The sequence below is a fragment of the Xiphophorus couchianus genome, chromosome 12 (genome assembly GCF_001444195.1).
Source record: "Xiphophorus couchianus chromosome 12, X_couchianus-1.0, whole genome shotgun sequence".
NCBI classification, from domain to species: Eukaryota; Metazoa; Chordata; class Actinopteri; order Cyprinodontiformes; family Poeciliidae; genus Xiphophorus; species Xiphophorus couchianus.
Genome location: NC_040239.1, coordinates 18,233,995 through 18,245,739, shown reverse-complemented (window position 1 = coordinate 18,245,739; position 11,745 = coordinate 18,233,995). Strand labels below are relative to the sequence as shown.

General features: G+C 40.7%; 1 protein-coding gene across 2 annotated transcripts; it reads left to right on the top strand.

Annotated features, from left to right (window-relative positions):
* The first annotated feature begins 1,330 nt into the window (after positions 1-1,330).
* Positions 1,331-11,668, top strand: thbs4a (thrombospondin 4a). Of its 2 annotated transcripts, XM_028034922.1 has the most exons (23): positions 1,334-1,540; positions 2,388-2,585; positions 2,664-2,911; positions 2,992-3,094; positions 3,172-3,263; positions 4,695-4,746; positions 4,847-5,046; positions 5,133-5,270; positions 5,366-5,446; positions 5,522-5,674; positions 5,762-5,866; positions 5,948-6,055; positions 6,553-6,712; positions 7,517-7,635; positions 7,714-7,766; positions 7,852-7,936; positions 8,026-8,122; positions 9,507-9,685; positions 9,831-9,879; positions 9,999-10,195; positions 10,266-10,438; positions 11,374-11,513; positions 11,607-11,668. In XM_028034922.1, exons 1-23 carry the CDS (start codon positions 1,468-1,470, stop codon positions 11,651-11,653), a joined length of 2,850 nt encoding a protein of 949 aa, XP_027890723.1. In that variant the 5' UTR covers positions 1,334-1,467; the 3' UTR covers positions 11,654-11,668. The 2 variants fall into 2 exon arrangements, with proteins under 2 accessions (XP_027890722.1, XP_027890723.1); XM_028034921.1 differs by having other exon boundaries at positions 1,331-1,540; positions 5,762-6,055.
* Positions 11,669-11,745: the final 77 nt, after the last annotated feature.

The following is an 11,745-nucleotide window of genomic DNA, read 5'->3' as shown; positions in this document are numbered from 1 at the left end:
ATGCAACCATTTGTGTATATTCGGTCCCTTACCCGAGTCAAAACTTTTGTCTGTCAGTCTTTAAGAATCGCCCAAGATTGAATGAATTGCTGTATGTTCTCTATTGGATTCAGGTCTAGACTTTGACCGGGCCATCTTAACACATGGTAAAACGTTCCTATACAGCTGTGGCTGAGTCGCTTTCTTCTACTGGAAGATGAACTATGGTCTCAAGTTGGTTCCAAACTTGGGATGCTGATTTATAACAATGTTGCTTTAAACATCGCCACAGCTTTATTCCTCACCTGGCTGCTGATCCTGGTCTTTATGATGCTGTTTGTTCAATAATATTCTCTGTCAAACCTCTGAGTGTTCACAATTTATACTGAGATTATATTTTAGGGTCTGAAAACCAAAGCGTGCCGCACTTTTCAGGGTTTTATTTGGAAAAAGGAATTTTGAAAACCATGAACACTTTTTCTTCAACTTCAACATTATATTCTACATTGAATAGGTCCATATAAATCACAACATAAATTCAGTAATTTAATAAATCTTGAAAGCATTGAAGGGGTTTGGATACTTTGCAATGCACTTCGAGTTTTATCCCACAGCTGATATAATGCTGAAGTTTGCCAGCCGTTTGGTCAGAGTCCAGAGAGCCAGACTCAGCCGGATGTTCAATGGAAACGCTCCGAGGAATGGTAAATGTCTCTCTCTGACTTAGACAAAACAGCTGTTAAAATATACTTGAGGTCAGTAGAGAAAGCGTGAACCAGACATTGATTGTTCCATATTTCCACTCAAGTCTTACCCTGTTTGTCCTGCTTTTCCCGCAAGCCTGCACTAGATTAGAGAAAAAAAGGGCTGCAGTGGCATGTAGAGAACATTACCTGGAATCATAAGGAGACTGAAAACATCTGCCATAGATTTATACACATCAGCAGGCTGTTTAAATATTACCCAAGGGGATCACATCCATTTCTGAGAAGAAGTTTTGCAATATCTGGGAAAAATGACCATTTCCAGAATATTAATTTTTTTTTCAGATGGATGGGTTTGTTTATAGAAGTTTTAAAATGTTTCATTTTAATTAAAATACAAGACACACAAAACTCAAGAAATTCTATGTTTATCTTGCACTGAATATGCTCATTAGAACAAAAAATTCACCCGTGCAATGGAAATAATCACTCCAGTGCCTTGTTTTGCATTCAGATGTTTGCAATTACTGTAATGGTGATGATATTCTGACCAAACTGTATACATAAGACGGTACAGAGAAGCAACTCCCCCGCAATTATAACCAAACACCAGTACTCACCAGTGCCACCAGTGAGAAAGGACACTCCCCTTTACTTTAAAAGCTGTGTCTGTGGACAAAAAAACAACATCTTACCTCTGCCTTGTGAGATTTGTCTGTTCACCTTCATCAGTCGACAGGAGACTTCTGAAGTCTTTTCTCGAGGTGTGTGCTTGGTGACTGGAATGTGTTTTAAAGCAGCAGCTCTATGGCTGGTGCTGCAGCAACTGCTGCTCACTGTCGCAGCTCAGGGTATTGGTAAGTACCGCTTCTGCTCTCATGGAAAACAGATTTACCAAAGATTTTGGTAGTCTGTATCTATGAAACATTTTCCATTTCAACATGAGAAAAATATGAGTGCAGATGCAGTAGAGGGTGAACTTAAAGCAAGTTTTTCCCTGAACTTTAGAGTTTGATGTGATCTAATAACAAACCGACCTAAACGAGATAGTTTAGGGGAGTACATTACTGAGATCTAAGCTTTCCCACAGTCTGTATTCAACTTTTTTCATTCAACTTTGTGTCACTTTGTTTTATTCTTTGAATCCTTCATTGGTGTTTGTGCATGTAAGTGCAGAGCAAAGAGGTTTGGTCCAGTGGACAGAGTTTACTGAGGCTCTATAAAAACACAGCAGGATGCTAACATGAAAGTTCATTTGCTCACACAAACATACATATATGCATGTACATCACAAAGGGTTACAACACAGCGACTCAGTAATTGGGTTGCACCACTTAAAGTCTGCCAGATGGAGTACTTTACCTTCATCTGCTTCCTACTGAAAAAATGAATGTGATTTATTGAGATTGCACTTTATGAAGAGGTGCATACTTATAAATTGTTTTAATTTTAAATTCTCTTACACATAGACATCTGAAAAGTTTGATATACATGTGAAAACTTCTCTGAAGCTGAAGTGGAGATTAAAGATGCCACACATGTATCCAAAGCTGAATTATGCACTACAGTAGTTTGTGTTTGCAACATGCAATCCCACTAAATTACACTGAAAAAGGATTAATAAGCTCTTTGGTCCCTCTAATTTACTGCTTTGGTGTTATTTTATGTACAACCCACTCCTCTAACAGCTCTCTCCTGTGTTAGTCTACGACCTGCTGGTGTCTCCAGACTGCCTGCCAGACTTGCTCCAAGGAAGCCTGAAGAACAAAGGCAGGGATGAGGCGTTCCTCCTCTCCTCCTTCAGGCTCCAAAACAGGGCCCCCACCTCTCTGTTCAGTGTGCTCAACCCCAAAGACAACAACAAGTACCTGGAGCTCATTGTGCAAGCCAAACTGAGCAAAGGTGGGTTTGTTCTGCCAACGCTTCATTGTTCTGAGTCCAATCTGGTTTTAATGTTTCTGTTTATCTCTCCGTCTCCAGTGACGCTTCGTTACCAGAAGACAGACGGCAGGTTTGGGACCACCAGTTTCAACCACGGCTCCCTGGCAGATGGACGGGAGCATCACGTCATGATGCACGCCAGCGGCCTCCAGCGCGGCCCACCTCGCCTTAACATCTACGTCGACTGCAGGCTCGCTCATACTGTGAATGACCTGCCGGCCGCGTTCGGGTCACTCCCACCTGGGCCCAACAAGGTGGCATTGAGGACTCTGCAGTCAAGTGGACAGGTGAATGAGAAATCTGTGGTCAGAATTTGGCTCTGGCCGATCTTCAGGCTTTTATGCGCTCTGTTTTATTTCTCTATTAGGATAATCTGACAGACTTGAAGCTGGTTATTGAGGACACCATCGACAACGTGGCCACCCTGCAGGACTGCAGCATGGAACCTACAGAGTCTCTGCACCTGCTGGGTGTGTTGACATGAGCGTATGTTGTCCCAAACTGGTTGTATCTGAGAGTTTTTATGCTGATTTATAACTTTGCTCAGGTTTCCAGGGAGGCAGGGTGGTGCAGGGTCAGACCACCATGCAGGAGCTGAAGAGCATGCTGTCTGAGATGCGGGAGCTGCTCCACAAGCAGGTTATGTGTCCACTGCCTGCATTTGTCAGACTGTTTCTAATTCATGGAAAGGGAGAAAACTCTCAGAGTTGCTCCAAAATAAAGTAAAAAGGATCACAATGGAGAGTAGTTTTGAGGGAATCATACAGGAAGCAGCTGAAGGTTAGAAGTTTTCTGGTTTCCCAGGATTTTTTTTCAATTTGGTTACTATGGAGATCCAAATATGCTGCGATCCAATAAAAAAATATATATTTAAACAATAGTTTATTATATGTATAAATACTTTGATTTAAATAATAATTGTATTTATAAAAATCATGTATAATTATTACACCATTTAATCTTATGTTTCTAAGCTGTAGATTTATTCAGATATTAATTATTTTTTTTGCTTAATCTGTCCCACCAGACTCAATAAGCTAATACAGTTTAATCAAGTAGATGTTAGGGGCTGTGTAAAGAGCCACAGTAAAAGTTAGTCACAGTTTTATCTGTGCATTATTTATTGTTTTTAACTTAAATAAAAAACAAAATTGAGTGTAAATAATTTCACAAGAGAATGTATCATATTTTAACTTCTTTATTGAAATATTTTGGACTATTTTTTTGTTTCTGTTTATTTATTACATGTTAATAAGCAAACAAAGGTTAGTTAACGTTGCAAAGCACAACCTAGCATTATAGTACAAAAGTGGTATACACCTCATTTATTAGCAACACTGGTAAAATAATCCCATCCTTTGTTGCAGTAACATAATCTGACTGAGAAAAAGTTTAAACAGATTTTTTTTTTCAATCAAAGCCACTGGCACCAAACTCATTGGAACACAAAACAATCCTGTGTTACAGAGAACTGAAGGACTTTTTAAAACATTTTTTATTTTTTAAGTTGAAAAGTGTCAGCAAATTATTAATTTGCTTTCCTCTATTTCCTGTTTCCCTGGTGGGGGAAGTGATGCAGAGGCCAATATTTATCAGCCACTCTTCAAAATCAGAAAGACAAGAGCACATGCTATTCTTCCATCTTTGCATCCAAATATTAAAAAAAGAGAAAACCAATTAGAACTAAAACAAACAAGACCTCGCCCAAGATCATCTCATACACAGTGAGGTTGGTAAAAAAATATTTAAAGAACTTTAAAAAAAAAAAAATTCAAGTATTGGCTGTTGAGGCAATAAACGTGTTAGGTTCACTAAATGTAGAGGATGCTTAATTACCAAAAAAACCTCCCAATACTTGATTAATGAGCAGCAGTGAGATATAGAGATTTTCCCAGAGTTCATTTCATGTAAAAACTCGCCATTGATAAAAGATTAGAATATCAGACAGTGAGGCAGAAACATTCTACTGTTTTTTAGGTGGAAAATCTGATGTTTAAGATGTCATCATTCAAAATTTCCATTATAGCTGAAAGATAATATTGTAACAATGTTTATGATGCTCTGATGTAGATTAAGGAAACAAACTTTCTGAGGAACACCATTGCTGAGTGTCTGTCTTGTGGTAAGCAGTAAAAAAAGATCTTCCAACTTGATTGCAGTGTTTAAACTCTGTTGAAACAAGAGACATTTACTTTTTTCTGTTTTCATCCATGCACCCACAGGACTCGGAGGCAGTCCCACCAACCCTGTCCCAGGTCCGAGTCCTCAGCAGGTGGTCTTTCCTCCCCATCTGACTGGGTGCACACCAGGGACCTGTTTCAGACAGAACATGTGCATTTCCTCAGAGTCAGGGGGCTTCCAGTGTGCCCCCTGTCCTGATGGATACACAGGAGACGGGGTTCACTGTGACGACGTGGATGAGGTATGGATTATGCTTTTTAATTAGCGCTGCAGCACTTGGCAGTGCTCAGCTGTTCATAATCTTTCTTCTCTGTTTTTGAGTTTTAGTGCAGCTTTAATCCGTGTTTCCCTGGTGTCCGCTGTATGAACACCGCTCCTGGTTTTCGCTGTGAGAAATGCCCTATGGGATACATAGGATCAGAGATCAATGGCGTCGGAGTGTCTTATGCCAAATCACACAAACAGGTCTAACTCAGCCCTCCCTGCTGTATGTTGTAGATCTTTTAATTCACAAAAATACCCTTCCTAGTGTTTGTTTTTGACATTTTCTCCTCTCGCAGGTGTGTGAAGACTTAGATGAGTGTCTGGGCCCACCTGAGAACGGAGGCTGCATCCCCAACTCCCTCTGCTACAACACTATTGTAAGACCCCTTTATGTACAGTGTGCCATTTTAATAGATGAGGACAGTTGTCTCTGACTGTGTCGTCCTCCTCAGGGCTCCTTCCGATGTGGAGAGTGTAGGGCTGGTTTCACTGGTGACCAGCTGACAGGCTGTCATGGCACCAGACTGTGCCCCAATGGTCAGCCGAACCCTTGTGACGTCAATGGGGAGTGCATTGTGGAGAGAGACGGAAGCATTAGTTGTGTGGTATGTGTTCCCAACAAGCATTGATGTAAAAATATATTTGTCACTGTAATATGTTATGATAAACTTTTTTTGTTGTTGTAATCTTAGTGCGGTATTGGTTGGGCTGGTAATGGTTACGAATGTGGGAAGGACACAGATATTGATGCATATCCAGACAATAGTCTTGTGTGCAGAGAAGGCAACTGTAACCAGGTACTCCATTCCTACATCCTCCTCCCATACTCACGTTTAACCCAAGCTTGCATCAGAAACTATTTTTTGTGTATTTTCCAGGACAACTGTGTGTTTGTGCCCAACTCTGGCCAAGAGGATGCAGACAGGGACGGGTCTGGTGACGCCTGTGATGATGACGCAGACGATGACGGCATCATTAACGTAGATGTAGGTGACTTAGCTCATCATATGCAGAGTAGATTCGGTGCCTTTCAGAATGATATTTGCACCTTGAATTTTAATATTTTGTGAGTTTACAACCATAAATTTGAGCGTGGCTTTCCCATTTTTGCTGAAGTAAAGCATTCCTACAGCATGATGCTCTCACCACCATGTTTCACTAAGGGGCATGGCATGTTTTGGGTGTTTTGTTAGAACATTTTTAGCTTCGCTTCAGAAATATTCATGCCACGGTAATAAAGCTCTCTAAATGTAGAAGTGGAAGTGGCTTTCCCTGGCTTTAGCTCCTAAATTAGATATAATAAAGTGAGAAAGTTACAAAGAAGGCAGTAATCTGATAAAACCATTTCCTCTTAAGTGTTTTCATGTATAGATTTTTTGTCCTATCTCTGTCACAATGTTAAAAGGCTCAAAACGTACAAGGTATCTTTGCATGGAGCTGTGTGTAACGTGTTAAAAAAAACAACTGAATTTGTCTGTCCCAGGATAACTGCTGGCTGGTCCCAAATGTGGACCAGAAAAATAGCGATAAAGACATCCATGGTGACGCCTGCGATAACTGCAGAACAATCCAAAATCCCTCACAGAGGGACACGGACAAGGACGGACTGGGAGACGAATGTGATGACGACATGGACGGAGACGGTAAGAGTGTGAATAATTAATTTGATGGCTGCTAATCAGATCGGAGTGTAAGTTTATATTTTACATGTGGTCAGATTATGGGAAGTGGCCTTTCCTGGTTTTATTGCCTAAATTAGTTGAAAAGAAAAGAGGAACCAAGAGTGAAAGCAGTCATCTGATAAAAGCATTACCGGTCAGAGAGGACTTTCCAGAGTGCAGTCTGTCTGGACATAAGAACCTTCCTGTTAGGAGGATACAGACGGGAACATTTGTTATTGCCTTTCTGTGAAAAAACATCCCCCTGCTTCTTTGGTGTCTGTTTCAGTCAACATCTTCTACCTGCTATATCTCTGGGTTTCAGGATACACTAGTACAGTAACTAGTAACTAGTAACACTGCTAGTACAGAGCAGTGTTAGATAAAAAAAGAAACTCCAACGACTCTACTAAATGTTTTTCCCAGAAACCTTTCCCTCATACTTCAGTTAATCTGCGTTTGGTGGGAACTCTGATTAACTCTGGTGGAAAATTCTTGCCTTTTGTGTTTACCTTTTGAAGTTTATTGTTCGGTGTTCGGCTTGGCGGTTCTCCCTCATCTTGGTCATTTGGTAATGCTTTCAACTCTGTGGTAGGATTGCTGAGAACTAACTCACGTCTGTCTCGTCATTTAGATAATTTTTTCCGTGGCAAGCCATTGCCAGGAACTGAAGACCATTGGAAACTATTTCACCATCAATTTGAAACAAACGCTGCCATCTGGTGATGCATTCTGACTGCCCTGTAGGTTACATCCAACCAGTCGCTGTGTTTTTAATCATGTTTCCAGGCTTGAAAAATGCTCTTGACAACTGCCAGCGAGTCCCGAACCCAGATCAGGCAGACAGGGACAATGACGGCGTAGGGGACGCGTGTGACAGCTGTCCTGATGTGGCCAACCCTAATCAGGTAACAATAAAACACAACTAGAGAGATTTCTCTTCCATGTCACCATCATCCAACTGAGTTTGTGCCACTCACCTGCAGTCGGACTCAGACGATGACCTAGTAGGAGATACCTGTGATGACAACATAGACAGGTACACCCTGCGTTACTGGATGATTGTCTTGAAAGTGTTTTTATTTTTATTTTTTTTTATCTGTTTTTTTTTTTATTATTGCCAGTGATGGTGACGGTCACCAGAACACGAAGGACAACTGTCCCACTGTCATCAACTCATCTCAGCTGGACACGGACAAGGATGGAATGGTTTCAAATAATTCTTTATACATCTGGTAAAAATCACCGATTCATATCACTAATGTAGAGAGAACCAATCTGTAGTTTCTTTCTTGCAGGGAGATGAATGTGATGACGATGATGATAATGACGGCATACCAGACAGTGAAGATAATTGCAGACTGGTTCCCAACTCAGATCAAAAGGATTCAGACAGTTTGTGTTCATTTTTTATTTTTTTTAAATTTTGTACAGTTAAGGGGAGAAGTTTGCATACACTCATCATCTGAAAAATAATGCTTGATCCATGAAATGATTACTTATCATGCAAAAATTAGGTTTGAATATGATGGACTTTTTTCATCCATTTAGAATCAACATCCTCAGTTACATTTGGACAAATGCCCTCTAGCAAGTTGCAGAGAAACTGCATGTGTTTTGTGGCCACAGGAAAAGTATTTAGAGCTTAGTTAAATGAGGTTGGTTTCCAGGCATGGACTTAGCTTTGAAACAGTCCACAGATGATCAACCAGGGTTGAACTTGGAGCCACTGCAACAGCTTAATGTAGACTGATTTATCCATACCAAAGTCATTACTTCATCCACTTTGTGCAGCGCACCATCACCACTATGCGTCACTTTTCTTAAGTTTCAACCCCTTTTTGTAATTCCTCCAAGGAAACTTTTTGTCATCCTGGCCAAAAAGTGAATTCTTTCCCCCATCTGATCGTATTTGGCTTGTCCATGTGATCAGCTGAAAATTTCAGTGTGGCTTGAAGATTTATTCTTGTTCAGGGAGTTTATTCTTGTTCTGTATGCCATAACATGTCGACATAAAACTTGCTTCACTATAGACACTGGTATTTAAGCACTTCCAGTTCATGAAAACTTAGGGCCTGGTTGGTTCTCAGGTTGTTTCTGATCACTCTAACTAGTATTACTTCATGTGGGCCAGACACTTGGGGTCAGGTGAAACGTAGGCATAGTTGGGTGTGCCAACAATGCAATGATACCAAACAGACTTTAACACAGTAAAACTGACCTGCTTTATCGAGTTCAGAACCAGTTTTGATGTTTGTTTGGGATCTTTCTCCTGTTGGATCACCACATTGTGTTCACATTTTACCTTCCAGCTGGTGATCTGAGGTGAAGTTAAAAATCTTGGAAGTTCTCCTTCTGTACCATCCAACAGTAAAAAAAAAACCCCACAGCATAATGCTGTCAACACCGTGCTGGACACTTACAAAGGACCTTGGTCTATGACTCCCCCAATGTCTACAAAACTCATGGGATTTCTCCGTAGCTTGCTAAATATATATACAATATATTCTTATATATACACTCTGAGTGTGTATATATTGGAATCGGTGTGTATCATTTGGATCAACCGTGGATTAAATAAAATCCACAATAAACTGAAACTTGAAGTCATATGTTGTAAAACCGTTCCACTTCAATACAAGAATACCTCAAATGAATCATTAAAAGGCCTAAAGTTAATTTAACATTCATACCCATGATGAGTGATTTGTACATTTCTGAGTGTAATTGTTCAGTTTTAGCGTATCTATGACAACCAAACTCTACTGATGTATTTTAGTGGACAAAGTTGGAGATGCATGTGAGGGAGATTTTGACAAGGACAACGTGATTGACATCATCGACCACTGCCCCGAGAACGCTGAGGTCACGCTGACCGACTTCAGAGCCTACCAGACCGTGGTGCTGGACCCAGAGGGAGACTCACAGATAGATCCCAACTGGGTGGTACTCAACCAGGTCAGCAACAAGGCTCATCTTACCTTTCTTACCTCAGACTTTTAAGCCCATTTGTAGTGGATTTTCCTCCAGAATGTCTTTCCTCATCAAAGCTCTTTCAAATTATTTTGTTAGACCTTATAGACAGCAATATTTCCTCTTCCAGGGTATGGAGATAGTCCAGACCATGAACTCTGATCCTGGCCTTGCTGTTGGTAAAAACTTGAGTATCTTTGTTTTGTCATGTCCAGTTTTACAATAACTTCCTATTTCCCAACTCCCTCCATGGATCCTCTGATCCAAGCTGTTGTTTGTCTCCTATGTGCATCTCCAGGCTATAAAGCCTTCAGTGGAGTTGACTTCGAGGGAACCTTCCATGTGAACACAGTCACGGACGATGATTATGCTGGTTTCATTTTTGGCTACCAGGACTCGTCTTCCTTCTACGTGGTGATGTGGAAACAGACAGAGCAGACCTACTGGCAGGCCGCGCCCTTCAGAGCTGTCGCTGAGCCAGGAATACAATTGAAGGTTTGGGTGACGTCTGTTTCCATCGGTTTGACGGAGTCCTCTTTGATCCTACATGGCTCTTCTTCAACAGGTGGTGAAGTCTAAGACAGGTCCTGGTGAGTACATGAGGAACTCCCTGTGGCACACAGGAAACACGACGGACCAGGTGCGTCTACTGTGGAAGGACCCTAGGAATGTCGGCTGGAAGGACAAGGTTTCCTACCGCTGGTTCCTCCAGCACAGACCGCAGGTCGGATACATCAGGTACAAGCAGACATGCTCCATCAAACATATTTTAAACACAGTTTTAGTGGAAGGCTAACCTGCTGTCATTGTTGATGTGAAATTCATTTTCATTTTGGGTTTTTCCCATCAAAATCTGTATGCACAATCATATGTTTTACCACTCTTAATTTGGTCCAAAGCCTTATAGCATAATGCATCTCAGCCTTATGGATTTTGTTGCCATGAACAAATATCTGGCAAAACTCTAAAGGTATATCTGGCCATTGTTAAGTCCATATTTTCTGAGGTCCAGGTCAATCCTGAAGCTTTCAATGGTTTACATGGCAGAAGCCAGTTTTGATATTTTGGGATGATTGTTCAGTTAGAAAACCCAAAAGTGTTCAAGTTTCTACCACCTGACCCAAACTGTTACTCTTTTAGGAAAGTAATTTGGATTGTAAACCCAAATGGTAAATCGGTAGCAAATCACAAACAGCGTGATTTGCGATTGTTGCGACAAAAGCATTGTGTTCGCAACACAACGCTGTGCTGTGAAATTCAACACAGCGTCACCTGGGAGAGTCACTTTCTATTAACGTTAAGGAGATTATTCTTCCCAAATGTGGAATCAACGACAAAGAGTGTCTGCATAATGTAAAATGTGATGTGAATGAAATAAAGCATTTTCCAATATTCAGTCAGGTTTAGGTTACACGCTTGTTCATTGCTACAAAAGATTGAAGTTAGAGTTCAACTTACATTTTAGGGGGTTCATGCATTAATTCCAACCTTTGTGTAAAATTTAACCAAGAGATAATTCATAATAAATTATTATGCGGAAAATCTGTGTTTAAAGATAGAATTGTTTCTTTTGCATCGTTTAAAAAAAATGTACATATAACTCCAATATTGAGTGAATTTATATCTCTGACCAGAAGTGGCTTGTTTTTGTTGATTTTTTATGTTTTACTCAGAGCTCGTTTCTATGAGGGGCCCAAACTGGTGGCGGACACAGGGGTGATCATTGACACCAGTATGAGAGGTGGGCGACTGGGTGTGTTCTGTTTCTCTCAGGAAAACATTATCTGGTCCAATCTGAAGTACCGCTGTAACGGTGAGTGCCTGGTAACTGATAACGCTCTAGTAAATGAAAATGAAAGCTCTGATTATAGAAGTGAGATTTTTTTTTCTCTTTTTCCTCTTTCAGACAACATTCCTGATGACTATCAAGCAACAGAAGGGGTAGAACACTGAAGGGGGATTTTACCACAAAGAAAGACGCTGAGATGTGTTGCTGTAGTAGGTCATAGGTCAGAGGAAAACGGAAGTGTTGGAAGAAAAAGAAA